At 37.7% G+C, this 15,591-nt stretch overlaps 1 protein-coding gene and 1 long non-coding RNA gene across 15 annotated transcripts in view; one reads left to right on the forward strand and one right to left on the reverse strand.

The window, feature by feature from the left end:
* Positions 1–15,591, forward strand: part of AKAP6 (A-kinase anchoring protein 6) — a 554,746-nt gene that overhangs the window by 225,519 nt on the left and 313,636 nt on the right. Inside the window, exons 1-2 of one of the 14 annotated variants that reach the window (XM_042942951.1) lie at positions 3,342–3,685; positions 3,951–4,076. The exons of 12 other annotated variants lie outside the window; for them this stretch is intronic. In XM_042942951.1, the coding sequence (XP_042798885.1) occupies positions 4,047–4,076 (30 nt within the window). In that variant the 5' untranslated portion in view covers positions 3,342–3,685; positions 3,951–4,046. Of the gene's footprint in view, positions 1–3,341; positions 3,686–3,950; positions 4,077–15,591 lie in introns of those variants that run through there. One more of the 14 variants, XM_042942952.1, reaches the window with a different exon arrangement.
* On the reverse strand, positions 402–3,247 carry LOC122222441. Its single transcript, XR_006203757.1, has 2 exons — positions 3,181–3,247; positions 402–587 (listed from the first exon to the last, which is right to left on the reverse strand). It is a non-coding gene; the product is annotated as an uncharacterized LOC122222441 (long non-coding RNA).

Below are 15,591 nucleotides of genomic sequence, written 5' to 3' on the forward strand. Positions count from 1 at the left end.
TGAGCTCCAGTTGTCGTCCCTCCAGCAGTGAAAATGGCTAAAACTGAAATCTCAGCTTTAAACTTCTTAGCTTTGCTTACAAATCTGCAAAGGCCTTAAGGGGTAAATGGTTCCAGCTATCTCATCTCTGAATTTCCATTCTCTGTGGGATGTTAAGCTCTCAAATCCCTGCTGCCTTGGCAAATCTCTGATGCCTCCAAACTGATTCTTTTTTATTCAGCATGTGTAGCTGTTCTCGGTGAGATGGTTTTTCTGCACAGGCACATCTGCCACAACCAGAAATGGAAATCAAGAAATGATATAAAATAGAAGTTTAAGATACTGTTAAAGTGTAGTAGTGGTATCAGGAATTATAATTTGTGCCCAGACCTTGGGAGGCAATGAAAGTAGCACAAACTACCTCAAATACCAAGAATGTCATTTAGCACCGCGTGGGATGTGCAGATGATCTGGCTGTGACATCCATCATTGCACCTATCGCAGGCTGGTTCTGCTCATCTCAAGGCTGGCTGGCATCTTCTTTCTCCACAAACGCTTCATGTGCATCCCATCAGATACCTCCTCCAGGATTACTCAGTTACCCATACCTGGAAATGAAGAGTTACTCATGCTCAGCATCTCTGTTTCTACACCCACCAGGTCCATCTGGTTACCAAATCATGTCTGTTATATCCCCCTATTGTTTCTACAATATGTTTACTCTTTTCCATTCCCATTGCCTTTGCCTAAGTCCAACTATCATCATTCTTTTTCTGAGTTGTTGAAAAGACCCTTAATCCCACCCTCCTATTAAAACAGAGAATGATCCTTCTAAAATACAACTTTCATCCAAGCTTTTGCTACTGTGCTTAAAATCCAACAGTAGCTGCTTATAATTCATAGCTTATAATATGTAATATATAAAATTATATATATTATACATATTTGCCTCGCTCCCCCACCCCCAGCAAATACTAAAGGCAGGCACTGTGTGCTATGGGATACTCAGAAACCTCTGTCCTTGTACAGGGGCTGTTCCTGCCTAGAATATGACTGGACCAAATGACAACCTCTCTGGACCGTGGTTTCCTCCTCTACAATAAGAGGAAATTGAACCAGGAGATTTCCAACTCCAACACTTCGTGATTGTGAATCATTGCTTTAGGATGTGTTATGTGTGCCTTTAAAAATGAAGTTGATGTTTATAATAACATCTATATTTACGTTGTGAATATATAGAGAGAGTAATGTAAAACATCAGTTATGTAATGTTTTTGTAACAACAATCGATTTTGATCTGTGTGAATTCATGACTCAAATGGGAAATTAAATCATGACTGAATTCAATTGTAATTGCAGTCCTCTGACACTAACGGCCACAGGAGCCCCTTAGGATTAAGATGTACTGTAAATTGTGATCCTAGACATCCCTTCCTCTGGGCTGGCTTCAGGTGTGATGAGTTCTCTTATTTTCTAGTTCTATTTCTTGTCTCTCTGCTCACTCCCTCCTTTGCACTCTGGGTTTCTCATACCAAGGTGTTTTCAGCTCCTGCATCAAACTGCCCTATACTCTCCTGCTTCCAGGTCTTCCTGTAGGATGCCTTTTCTTCCTGGAATGCTTTCCTCCCAAATCCAGGTCTGATTCCCTCTTACTTGTTCTTTAGAACTTGGCTATGCCTCACCTCCTCTGACCAGCTTCTCTTATTCTGAGCAAGGTACCCACCCCCTCCTTCTCATTCTCATGATACCATCTGCAGAGACCATCACTGTGCTTTTCAAACATTATTATTTACTTATCTGCTGTCTCTCCAAATTCTAAGATCCTTGAGGACAGGGGCCATGTTTTTTTGTTTTTTTTTTGTTTTTTGTTTTTTGTTTTAATTCCAAGAGCTGAGCTCAGAGCTTAATATATAATGAATATTTTATAACATATTAATTTATAATTAAACGAATAATTGGGGTATCTGGGTGGCTCAGTTGGTAAAGGGTCAACTCTTTATTTTGGCTCAGATCATGATCTCACACTTTGTTAGATCAAGCCCAGCATCAGGCTCCACACTGGCAGCAAGGCGTCTACTTGGGATTCTCTTTCTCCCACTCTGTCTGCCACTCCCCTGTCTCACAGAGTACAAGGTGGGGAGGGGCAGAGGGAGAGGGAGACACAGAATCTGAAGCAGGCTCCATGCTCTGAGCTGTCAGCATAGCCTGACATGGGGCTCAAACCCAAGAACTGTGAGATCATGACCTGAGCCGAAGTCAGACGCTTAACCAACCAAGTCATCCAGGCACCCTTTAAAAAAATGTTTTAAAAAAAAATGAATGATTATATTTCACAATGAGAGCCATTAAAGAAATACATTTCCCTTATAGGAATCTTAGAAGAATCCCTCTTACAGCTAACTTTGTCAAGTGCTTCTATGCCTCTATTTGGAAATTTTATATATATATGCACACACACACACACACAGACACACACACACATACATATGCATGTACATATTTATACATATAAACTTTTGGTGTTTGACAGACTTAGGGAAAATTATGTTTAGATGTTTCTTAAATTTTCTGAAGAATATGTAAATTCTCACATAAACATAGTTTTCCAGACTGATATTAATACTTGGTTCTGATCAGAAAAATATTGTTTTGATTTTATCATCTTTCTTCTTTTGTGCTGGCAAGAGCTGACAGCTATTTAAATGAGAATTAAAAATAGGACCCTGTGAAGTACATGTTCCTTTTTTTTTTCCTGCCAGGATATAACTGACCATAGAACTGAGGTTACATCTCTCTCTTTTCTAAAATAAAATTGTCACAGACTATGCTATCAAATTCTAGATAAAAGCCAATAATGAAAAAGATAACTCCTAAGACATATTCTAGTAGTCCAAATACTTTCTTCACTTCTAGTAGAAAATATGCTTTTTCTCCTTACTCTTGAAAGTTGTTCGAAGAATTTGAAAGTTAAAGTGCCACCAGTTGGTAGCCATATAGTCTGTGATTCATCCACACTGAGTTGTTTTGACTGCTGGATGTGTCTTCCCTTTCTGTATTATCATCATAAATGAAAGAACCTCAGCTTAAAGGAAGCAGGTGCTGGGGTGTGAAAGAAATAGAGTAATTGCTTGTCTGAGAGGGAGCTGTGGAAAAGCCTTTTGGCTTTGGGAAAGCAGATTCTTATTTATCATTGAAACTTACTGACTAGACCAGGCCCAGTTGGAGTTGGAAGCTGGAAATGGACTCTAAGTATATTCCTACCCAAGATCTGACATGCCATTATTCATTCATTTGCTCCCTCGTCAGACAGTCGTTGAGTTTTGTAACAAAGAAGTCTATATGACATCCATTGTGCCACCTCAGAACTGCTGGTCACTCTGACTTAACAGTATCTTAGGAAAGTGGGAATAGGGCGGGAGGAGCTTGTTGAAGGCAGAGGCAGGCCCAAGGTTCTTTAGTGATTCTCTAACATCCCAGAACTCATTTATTTAGCAAACATTCATTGGTGTCTGTTAGGGGCCCAGTGGTGTTTTAAGCCATCTGTGCAAAGATAAACCTGAGAGAGCAACTGCCAACTAGAGTGCGCTGTTTGAGAAGCTAGGAAGGAAGTACCAGACCATTAAGATGTCGGGCAGTAGCAGAGCCTGGGAGCACTGAGGAGGGGACATGAAGCCAGATGAGGGGAGTCATGAGGCTTCCAGACCAGGTAACCACTGAGAAGACTGTCAAGAGATTAGGAGAGCAGTAGCAAAGGCAAGAGAAGAGATTGAAAACCTCATCTGATTTGGTGCTCTCTTTAGGGAGACTATGGCTGACCATTCTTAATAGAATTTTCAACCCTTTTATTTAAACTTCTCTCCGAATGATGTTTGGCTAATTGTTCCTATAAGTGATTCTCAGCAAATCTCCAACCCAGGAAATTCTTTTATCTAATTTATATCTACCCCCCCCACCCCTCCTGGAAATTCAAGCGCTCTCCTTTAGTTCTGATTTTCGTGGAAACCATGAGAAGGGTGCTGATGAGGAAGTTGAAAGTTTTGTGAATTTATCTGACCCTGGGAGTCAGAATGCTCAGTGCTTCGTGGAGGAGCTCACTGGTAAGAGGCACAATGCAATTTTCTTCTACTATTTCTTTTTTGGTTATTTCTCCCATGAGATATGTATCTATAAGACAGTCCCATTAACCAGTAGGTGGTGTAGTTTATTAGGAATACAAGGCCTTAGCAGATCTGTATCAGTTTCTAAAGGGGAGCTAACTTTCTTAGTTATGAAGAACGTTCAGAGTATTTTGTATTTGTAGTTTTATCTATGCGAGCCTGGAAGGGCATGAATAATCTTGACAATATTCTGGGCAGTATGTTTACTTTCACTGGGGCTTCCTGAGGAGCGGTCTACTACATGACTGGACACTGCCAGTCAGAACTTAAAATTCTTTTCTAAAACAGCTGTCCAAGTCACTTGCATGCCTCTACTGAATTATTATTATTCATGATTGGTCTGAGCTGTTTTGGGTATTAAAAGATAGTTGCACCATTTCAGTGTGTCTCCTTAGCTAAAGTAAAAACCCATGCCGCGGGGTATCGAGGAAGCCCTGCACACAGATTGTAAGCTTCTCAAATGAGCTTTCTTTTGTAACCAAGCAACCGACACATTAGACACCCCTTTGCCATCAGCTAACATTCTCTGAGAACTTAGGTCAGTGCCTAAAATAACCCTGCTAATTGTGAGGGGGCACATGTGGACTGGAATTTCAGTTAGCAGTCTGGGAGCTGAGGGACTGAGGATTTGAAACCTTACTGTAGTTACGGTTCATAACTTGTAGGCAGTTAGGTCCAAAGCCTGTTAGTGTGCAGGTAAGGAAAGAAAAGTTATATTTTGTGTTTTATGTTCGTTGTTCATAAAGCTGGTTAACCGGTGACAGCTGGTTAAAAACCAGGTCTGCTTGAGTTACAAGATCTTGGCTAGCTGTGCTCTGCTTTAACCTGCTGGTTGGTTGTGGAGTAACTGACAGAAGTGGATTGTTTGGCTGAGGAACGTGACATTTCGGCAGTCTGTGTAGGAGCCTACGGTACTTTGGACCCCTTCTTGCCTCACAGTGCAGGTAGGATGTTGTTTGTATGGAATTCTTTATAAGCTGGACAGAGGTCATAAACTGTTCAATTCCACAGCTGGAAATGAGAGTCTCAAGTGTCGCTACTGCACCAACGTAGTTGGTGGGCACTACATTTCACTCCCTACCTTGACGTTATGCCGAATGAAGTTCTTCGTGTTCTTACCCAAGTGCACTGAAATTCTAGGACATTAGGGAAACTAATGGAGTTCATACAAAGTATGATTTATCTGGCATGTGGAAAATGCCTCTTTACAGTTTATCTTCCTCTTTTCTGTATCACTTCCCTTATTCTAGATCCAAAAGGCAGGCTTTTATATTTGTAAGAAATGATGGGAGGAGATGTTAAGCTTCTTAGTATAATTTTCATATATTTTAAGAGCACTTAAAAAATTTTATCTTTAGACTAAGATGAAACTCACCACTACTCTTTTCCAAATAACCTCACTTAACTTTCTGTTTGTGCCCCATATTAGTTTAGTTAACATAAAATGCTGCAGTATTATTGCTCATCTTTCTCCAATGTTGACCTATGTTATGAAGTATCAGATTTAGTTTTGGCTTCCAGGTATCTGGCATATAAAATAAGTCTGTAAATGCTGCAAATGATGCTTTGGACCTTCCACCTAGTGGGTTATTTAATCCAGTAATTTTTCAAATTCATACATATACCTCATATCATATGACTGACGCATTTCTGAAACATATGTCAAGTGGGGTTTTATAGTTGGAATTATTTAATAAATACTTAGAAAGCTGATCACTTTTAAGAAATCCTTGTGTAAAACGAAGAGGAAGTCACAACTTAAATTATGCTTTGATCATTCTTTTCGCGCATCAGGTTCTTAATTTGAGGTACACTAATGTTGCGTAACTTAGGATAAATTTCTCAGGAGCAAAACCTGCCTTTTCATTATCAAGGAAAAATGTGTATATGTATCTGATCATGCGAAGCCTTTTGGGTATTTCTAGAAAAATGTTTGTGTGGTGAGATTTGGGAGTGGCCTATTGGCTATGTTGGATATTAAATTGTGGCTTTGGTAGAGAAAGATTTTCTAAAGGTAAGGATCATGGTCTGAAACAAAATAAATTAAAAAGTTAAAATTGAAAAGAATATTATCCTACTCTTTGTGCATTATGTCAATTTAATGAACCTGAAAATATGTAATATTGTGGCTTTTTATAACACATTATATCTATTGCAATCTCAGGAATTATCAACTTCACCAATAAAAAGTTGCAAATATTTGACAATCTTGGACATAAAAATGGCAATTTTGTGTGGCTCATTCCAATTGTTTAATGAACATAAACTCATTTTAATGAAAGTTTAGCCTTAATCACCAAAACAATAGTAGCAAGTGTCAAATATTCTCATCAAGTATGAGAGCTATCTTGTTAAAAACATGATCATCAGGGGTCACACTTCCTGTGAAGAAACCCAGTAGTATGTGTTATTCCCCACCCCCACCCCCCCACCCCCGCTTTTGTTTCCCTACTCCTTAGCTTCTTTGGTCTTTTAAAAAGAACTTACTGTGTCTGCCAAGTCCTACCTACGGTATTTATTAGATCCGGTGACTGTGGGAATACATCCTTAATGACTGAGGGTAGCAGGGTTTGGGATGTCTTTGAGAAGGTTCTTCCTGTAGTAGCTTGTCAATGACCAAATGTAAGTTGCAATTTTAGGGTTTCTCTATGTGTGCTATCTCAGTGCTCTCCTTTTTCTAATTTCTAATTTCCTTAGGTCATTGTTTGAGACTTTTTATGTAAGTGTTCAGTGCTATAAATTTTCTCCTAGATGCTGCTTTAGCAACAGTGTAAGAAATTTTATATGCTGTATATTTATTTCTATTAATCTAAAAATGTCTTCTAATTTACTTTTCGTTTTCTTCTTTGACTCATGAATTATTTAAAAGTGTATTATTTATTTTCTACCTTCTTAGGGATTTTCCAGAGGTCTTTTGTTATTGTTTTTATTATTCTACTTTAATTTCACTGCAGCCAAAGAGCATACTTTTTATGACTTGAATCTTCTAAAATTTATTAAAACTAGTTTTATGATTATGATCCATCTTGCTAAATACTCATAGGCACTTGCTATTGTTTGATAGAGATTTCAAAAATGTTAGGTCAAGAAGCACATGGGTGGCTCAGTTGGTTGAGCATCCGACTCTTGGTTTTGGCTCAAGTCATGATCCCAGGGTTGTGGCCTTGAGCCCCACATCAGGCTCCGTGCTCAGTATGGAGCCTACTTAAGATTCTCTCCCTCTATCCCTCTGTCCCTCCCCTGCTTGCTCATGTGTTTGTGTGCATGCACATGTGTTTGTGTGTGTGTGTGTATGCACGCTTGCGTGCTCACTCACCCTCTGTCTCTAAAAAATAACATAACATAGCATAAAATGTCAGGTCAACTTGGTTGCTAGTGTTGTTCAAATATTCTCTCTCTATAATTGCTTACTGATTTTATGTCTATTTGTTCTATCAATTATTGACAGAGGGTTATTGAAATATCCATTCAAAACTGTAAATTTGTCTAAATCTTCTTGTAGTTCTATCAGTTTTTGCTTTATGTATTTTGAAGCTCTCTCATAAAATCATGGACATTTAGGGTTATAATGCCCCCTTAATGAACTTATCCCTTTGTTGTTATGAAATGGCTGTCTTTATCCCTGTTAATATTCTTTGCTCTGAAATTTACTTTTTATGATATTAATATAGCTACTCCAGCTTTATTTTAAAGGCTTTCTCTGTTAAGTTTCTATCTAAAGTATTTCTGTAAAAATAAACTACATAACTTTTATGTATTAATATATTTAGCTTATTAATTAAGGTGTAAGTAGAATTCACTAAAAATTTTCAGATGTTCTTCTACAATTCCTTCTTCACAGTGGCAGGGTTTCTATAGCTATCATACCTCTACTCTTATGTGATTGTCATTGTATAGTAACCTTCTTTCTATATAATGCATGGTATTTATATATTTAACATGTAGCAAGAAATGGGCACTGACCAGTCACAATGGATGCCAGCAAACAATAGGTGTGGCCTTACTGCTGCATGCTGGCTAAATATCTGTCCTTGAATATATAACAACTGATGATCCCTGAGTTAGGTACAGGAACCGTTTTTCCAGGCATACATATAATGCTACCTTTTGTAAAAACTTTTTTAAAAAAAACATTGCATAGGGATCTGCTTTTTTTTGTTTGTTTTAAAGTTTATATATTTATTTTGAGAGAGAGAATGAGTGGAGGACGAGCAGAGAGACAGGGGGACAGAGGATCTGAAGCGGGTTCTGGGCAGACAGTAGAGAGCCCAATGCGGGGCTTGAATTCACGGACTGTGAGATCATGGCCTGAGCTGAAGTCAGATGCTTAACTGACTGAAACATCCAGGTGCCTGATACTTTTTTTTTTTTTTTAAAGAATGCTTATCTGTTTAGAACCCCTAAAGCTATTCAATAAGCAAGTTAACAAGTATATAGACTTCTTAAGGCATGGCTTTCTTATATTAAGGGAATAATCCATAAGGGAACTCATTTTTAAACTTTTATTTTAGATTTTGGCTGATGTTTCAGGTAGCAAATATTTGTTCATTAATTCACTAGTTATTTATTGAGGCCCTCCCCTATCATATGTCAGCCATTGAGAATTCAGGAATGAACAATACTACCTTGTTCCTGCCCTTAAGAAGTAGTCAGGGAGGGAGGTCTATTGAGAGTTTTTGCAAAACCCAGGATGAGGTACAGCAGTGTGTGGGTGGTGTCTAAGAGGGCACCCTTCGTCCTCACAGGATCTCTCAGGATGTAAGAGCCAAAATAATCCATTTCCCAAAAGGTAGGACCTATTTTGTAACATGTATGTTATTTTTATTCTTCCAGGGATTTTTACCATTTACTTGGTCATCAGTGCATTTTCAATGATTAATTTTTTTTGTCCATATCTGGGGTTTCACTAGAGTTTTCACTCCACTTACCATACTCGATGAAGGGTATATTACCTCGTGGAGTGCCTTACACACTCTTGGAGCTCAACAAATATTTGTGCAATGAATTTTTACTTCTGTGCATGGAGGATATAGGAAGAAATTGGAGCTGTCCTTCAGCCCTGTCATGAGCTGGATATCACCCAAAGGAAGTGACTGTCACCAGATGACACTCCATGACAGAACTGGAGGAGGCATCTTCAGGGAACAGGAGTGGGCTATCATGATATGCATATAGGACTGAAATCAGAACAACAAAATAATTTCGTGTGTAGAGTCTTCTGTGTACTGAGAACAGTTCAGGCAAAAGCAGCTTACGTCACCGCAGGCCCTGGGTGGGATTTACACATGCCTTTGTTCCTTTCCATACAGTGTAGCCTCAGCAGATTGGCCACAGGAATAAATTAGCTTTAGTCACCAGCTAGTTCAGGCAGCTTCAAGAGGGCTGGCCTAGGGAAGTCTGGCTGGTTTGGTTGTACTACTGGCAAAGCCATTTAGAGGATTTGAACCACAAGTCAGTAATAGTAGGTAAATCGTTACATGTATTTTCTCCCCTTTTCTTTTTCTTGTCAAAACACTTTAGAAAGTGTTAGATAAACCCAATTTAGAAATGAGGGAAATTGCTAGGAGTGTCTGGGTGGCTCAGTCGGTTAAACGTCCTACTTCAGCTCAGGTCATGATCCTGCGGTTGGTGAGTTCGAGCTCCCATAGGGCTCTCTGCTGTCAATGCGGAGTCTGCTTGGAATTCTCTGTCTCCCCATCTCTCTCTCAAATATAAATAAACATTAAAAAATTATAAAAAGAAATGAAGGATATTTCTAGAGCTAGATGACGGGTACATGAGTGTTTATTTTATTATTACTCTTTATACTCTACATATAAATCATGTATTCCTCTGTGTGTTAAAACATTTCTCATGATAGAAAATACACAAGTATGAAAAAATGTTTCAAACGTAATGTTAAGTGAAAGAAACAAAAGAATACATACTGTATTCTTACAGTATTGATTTCACTTAAATAAAGATCAGAAATAAGGAAAATTAAACTGTTTTATTTAGGTGTGCATACTAATTAGCTAAAATGATGAAAAAAGAAGCAAGAAGTGATTACTATAAAGTAATAGCCTTGATCACCTCTAGGATACAGGGGGAACATCTTGGCTGTCAGCAATGTTCAATTTCTTTAGCACAGTGGTGGTTACGTATGTTTTCATTTTATGATAATTTGTTAAGATGTACATTTATGATTTATAAACTTTTATCCATGCCATATTTTACAACACAAAAATAAAATTTAGTGTAACAAATAGGAGAGAAATAAGGAATTTTCATTCTTATTCATTTAGAAGTATCATCTTTTTTTAATGTTTATTTTGAGAGAGAGAGAGAGAATGAGCAGGGGGAGGGGCAGAGAGAGAGAGAGGGAGAGAAAGAATCCCAGGCAGGTACCACACTGTCAGCACAGATCCCAATTCAGGGCTCCATCTCATGAACCATGAGATTATAACTTGAGCCAAAATCAAGAGTCGTATGTTTAACCTACTCAGCCACCCAGGTGCCCCAGGACTATAATTTTTTATACAATTAGGAAGGCTGCTACTTGCAGAAGGTTTTAGATATTGATTTTGGGCTTGCATACACAGGTCTCTATCTGTTATAGTTCAGAAGATGAATGTTGTCGATAATGCAAAGCTTTGATATTGATGCTTAGAAATAAAACTTGGATAACATTTTGACACAGCAGTAGTAATAGTAAACAATATCACTACGAATATATGATGTTTGGGATAGTATTATACACATTTTCTATCAGATTTATTATTATATATTTGATATTGTTATATATTATCAAACTAAAAATGATGAGTGTTATACATTTGACATGCTTAATTTTTGAAGCATCAATCACTTAAAAAGAGAAACAGATCCACACAATGTTCATTTGTTACATGGTTTTTAACTTTAAAAATCCCACAATTACAGTTGATAAATTTTTACTTATACCGAACACTATTAAAAGTATAACCTGTTGAGTAAGTGCATATGTACCTGATAAAAAATTAAAGCTTTTCAGTAAGAAGTTGTGTTTGTATGAACTGAAACAATGTATCTATACTTAGCTATTATTTCTAAGCTTAACTGTAATTGATATATCCAAGAAACTCCTGAAACTTAGAGATTTTGCTTCTTTAGCCTCTTTGTGTTTGACCCACTTATAAGAGGTCTTTACTGCCAAGAAAAAAGAGATGAGAAGAAAAGCTAGGGAACACTCACTAACATGTTTCATCAGCTTGATCCATGGAATTATCAACAGGAAACAGGGAATATAAACAGATTATTCTTAGCAATGATCTTGCTTGCAAAAACCTGAGCAGTTTTTTGTGGAGAAGTGGGCACCCTCATACATCCCATAACCTGATAATTTGGCAGACTGCTACAAAGTATTTACTTGATAAGATTATTAATTAATATTTTGTGAAAATGAAAATACTGCAATATGTCTGATGGATTTTTATTACAAGAAGAGAAAGAATATTTAATATTCAATCACTTACCATTTCCTATACTTTTGTCACTTTGGGACACTGCACATCCTTCTCCTCAGTCCCTGGTTGGAAGGAGGGTGCAGGTACCATACAGGTTGTACAGGTGCCAATGGTTATAATTGCATCCATATAGTGTATCTACCAGGATTGGTAAGTTGTTGTCAGTGTGAGTGCCATTGTTACCTAGAATGATAAAGCTTTGGATAGAAAAAATGGAACTGACCAGTTCTATGCTGTAGGGCTAATCACCACCCATGGGGAGAAATCTATATCCTCCAATGTTTATCCTTTTTTTTTTTTTTTTACCAGTTTTGCCAAATGTTGCTGGAATCTAAAGCTATAAGTCATACTTACCATCATGTTATAAGATACTTCTCCCCCATCCTCTTTACCCTTGTTGTGAACAAATGTCTTTTTTCTTTATGTCAACTGAGTCAGGTACACATGCAGGGAATGCTAGGATGGATTCCCAAAGGAACAAGGGTTGACGCTTGCAGTTCCTCCTTTCAAGTACATTCTGGAGTGGTGATGACACAGCACTGTAGCAGGGCAGTTCTGCTCTGTGCAGTCATTTAGGGATCAAAGTTCTTTACATCTTAACCAGTGCTGTCCAGTAAATTATAATATGAACCGTGAGTGTGAATTCTATATGTGATTTCAAATTTTATAGTAGCCATATTAAAAAAAAGTAGAAATGGAAAGGTAAAATAAATTTTAATAATATATTTTATGTCACCCAAATGTCAAAAAATCGTACCTTTTCAACATGCAGTCAATATAAAATTATTAATAAGTTACTTAAAAAAATTTTTTTAATGTTTTATTTTATTTTTGAGAGACAGAGAGAGACAGAGCATGAGTGGGGGAGGAGCAGAGAGAGAGGGAGATACCCAATCCCAAGCAGGCTGTAGGCTCTGAGCTGTAAGCACAGAGCCTGATGCGGGGCTCGAACCCATGAACGAGAGATCATGACCTAAGCCGAAGTTGGATGCTCAACCGACTGAGCCACCCAGGTGCCCCAATAAGTTACTTTAAATTCTACTTTAATATTAAGTCTTTAAAATCCAATGTGTGTTTTACACCTACAGTACATCTCTCGATTTGGACTAGCCACATTTCAAGTGTTATCAGACTGAAAAGTGCAGATATAGAGGCTCTGCCATTTTTCTAGGACATCAGATTCCTCTGTTGGATCTTTTGAATCCAGCCAGCAGACAGGGAAGAGAGTGCATAGAAGAGCCTCAAAGAGATTTTTGGATAGGCCTAGCAATGAAGTATGTTACTTCCATCCCCATTCCGTTGACCAGTACTCAGTCACATGACCCCCCCTAAACTGCCTGAGGCACCTGGGAAAAGTGGTTCAGCCGGGTGCCCAGGAGGAAAAGGAAATGGGTTGGTGAGCACATGGCAGAGCCTCCACCACAGCAAAGAAGGTATTATTAACCACACTTTGCAATTCAGGAAATCGATGCCCAAGAAGTTTAAATCCTGGGCTAGTTAATGGGAAAATGTAAACAGAATGCAGGGCTTTACTCCCTAGAGTGATATTTCTTCCATCAGACTGCCCTGCCTCTTCCCCTATATTTGTTTCTCAGCCTCCCATTTAAGTTTGTCCTATAGATACAGGTCTTGGAGAAAACCTGACGATTCTAATATTTTATCTCATCGGCTCTCCTAGGCTGCTCTATGACTTAATGACAGTATCCTGTTACTGCTGTTTTGGAAAATGACAAGCAGCCCAGTATAATGAAGCAAATATGCCTTATTACTGAACGGTTCAGATAATAGTACTATTCTGAGCACTGCATTATCATTTTGAGTGGGCCTTTTCCTTCCGTGTACTGAAGCTCCTCATTCAAAGCAAAGGATTATTAAGGTCCTCATCAAGCCGTTCAATCAATGGATAAATTGCATTTTATGTTATAATGAGCAGTCTGTTCAATTGGAGTTTTCAGCTTTTTAAAAGTGCTTAGGAGAATAGTAACAGAAGTGCTCTTAATGGTAAAATTATTGAATTGAAGTGCTTGGATAAGCTGCTTTATTTTTTAGATGGAGAAATAAGATAATATTCCTCAAAGCAGACTAGTGGTAAAGACTGATGGTTCTCCATGGACTACTGATTATAACACTGATTATAAGTGTCCATCAAAGGCAGCTTTTATTGAAGAAAATATAATTAGACCACTGTCCTTTAGCTTTAAATTATCCATAGCAAACTGGTTTCGGGGTTTTGTTGTCTTAAATTTTTGAATATTTTGAATACATTCACAGAGTTCAAAACTTTAAAAACATTAAAAGGTATACAATGCAAGGTCCCCATTCTGTCCTCTAATGCAGAGGTTTAGCCCTTCTCTAGCTTCTCCCTCCCTACGCCAGCTGGGTAGGTACTGATTCTTACTGATTTTTAGAACGATCTTTCTAGAGCTTGTATATGCATGTATAATGAGACATGAATGTATATTCTTATTTTCTTCCTATGTTATTCTTTTTTTAAATTTATTTATTTTTGAGAGAGAATAGAGTGGGGGAAGGGCAGAGAGAGAGGGAGAGAGAGAGTCTCTGCACTGACAGCCAAGAGCCTGATGTGGGGCTATCTCACAAAACGTGAGATCGTGACCTGAACTGCAATCAAGAGTCTGATGCTTAACTTCCTGAGCCACCCAGGTGCCCCTCTTCCTATGTTATTCTTTACACACCGTTCCACATCTTGTTTTTTAAACCTAATAGGAATCTTTCTATGTCAGAATATAGAACTTTTTTGTCATCATCATTCTTTCTTATAGCTGTGTAGTATTCTACTGAGTATCTCATTATTTACTTAGCTAGTCCCCTGATGATGGACATTTAGTCTGTTTCCAATCTTTGGATATTACAAATTGTATTGCAATAAGTAGGCATGAATATAAGTCATTCCACAAAAAGTCCAAATGTATTTGAGGCATAAATTCTCAGAAGTAGGATTGCAAGTCAATGTGTATATGTATTTGGAGTTTGATAGAAATGGCCATATTGCTCTCCCAGTGGTTGCACTAATTTTGCCCTTTAACCAGGAATGTGAAAGAGTGCCTATTTCTTACACTTTTGCCAATAGTTTTTGTTATCAAGTTTTTGAATTTTACTTTATAGCTGAAAAATGATATTTTGATGTTGTTTAAATTTATATTTCTCTTACTGTGAGAAAGATTGAGCAGCTTTTTGTATATTTGAGGACTGTTTGTATTACTTTTTCTGTGAACTGTGTTCATTTCCTTGCCTGTTTTCAGTTGTGTTGTTGGTCTTTATTGATTTATGGGAGCTCTGTGTTGAGTAGCAGGATAAGGCCTTGGGTATGAGCTGAAATATTTTTTTTAATGGCTTGTTATTTGCCTTTTGACTTTGCTTAAGGTATATTTTTCATCACGATGAAGTTTTTTCTTTTTTCCCAATGTGGTCAAGTTTATCTTTCTTTTAAGGACTCTGGAAGCTGAATCCAAAAGGCCTTCCATACTCCAAGGTTATAAATAATTTACCTGTTTTTCTTAGTAATTTTTTGTTTTCATTTTTTATATTTAAATATTTGATCCATTTGGGATTTATCCAGGTACACAGTAGCTTCAACTTAATTTTTTCCCAAATATTTATCTAGTTATTAATTTTTTCTCCCACTAATTTGAGATGCCTCCTTTATCACATGCTCAGATACCCCATGTGTATTTGAGTCTATTTCTAGACTTATTCTTTTTGTTTGTTTGTTTTTATTTATTTTGAAAGAGAATGGGAAGGGGACCAACAGAGAGAGAATCCCTAGTGCAGAGCCTGATATGGGGCTCAAACTCATGAACTGTGAGATTATGACCTGAGCTGAAATCAAGAGTCAGATGCTTAACTGACTGAGCCAGCAGGCATCACATTTCTGGACTTATGCTAACTGTCTGTCTGCATTTTGTGCCAGTGTAACATAGTTTTAATTACCAAGACTTTATACTATACTT

Source organism: Panthera leo, chromosome B3 (genome assembly GCF_018350215.1).
Source record: "Panthera leo isolate Ple1 chromosome B3, P.leo_Ple1_pat1.1, whole genome shotgun sequence".
NCBI classification, from domain to species: Eukaryota; Metazoa; Chordata; class Mammalia; order Carnivora; family Felidae; genus Panthera; species Panthera leo.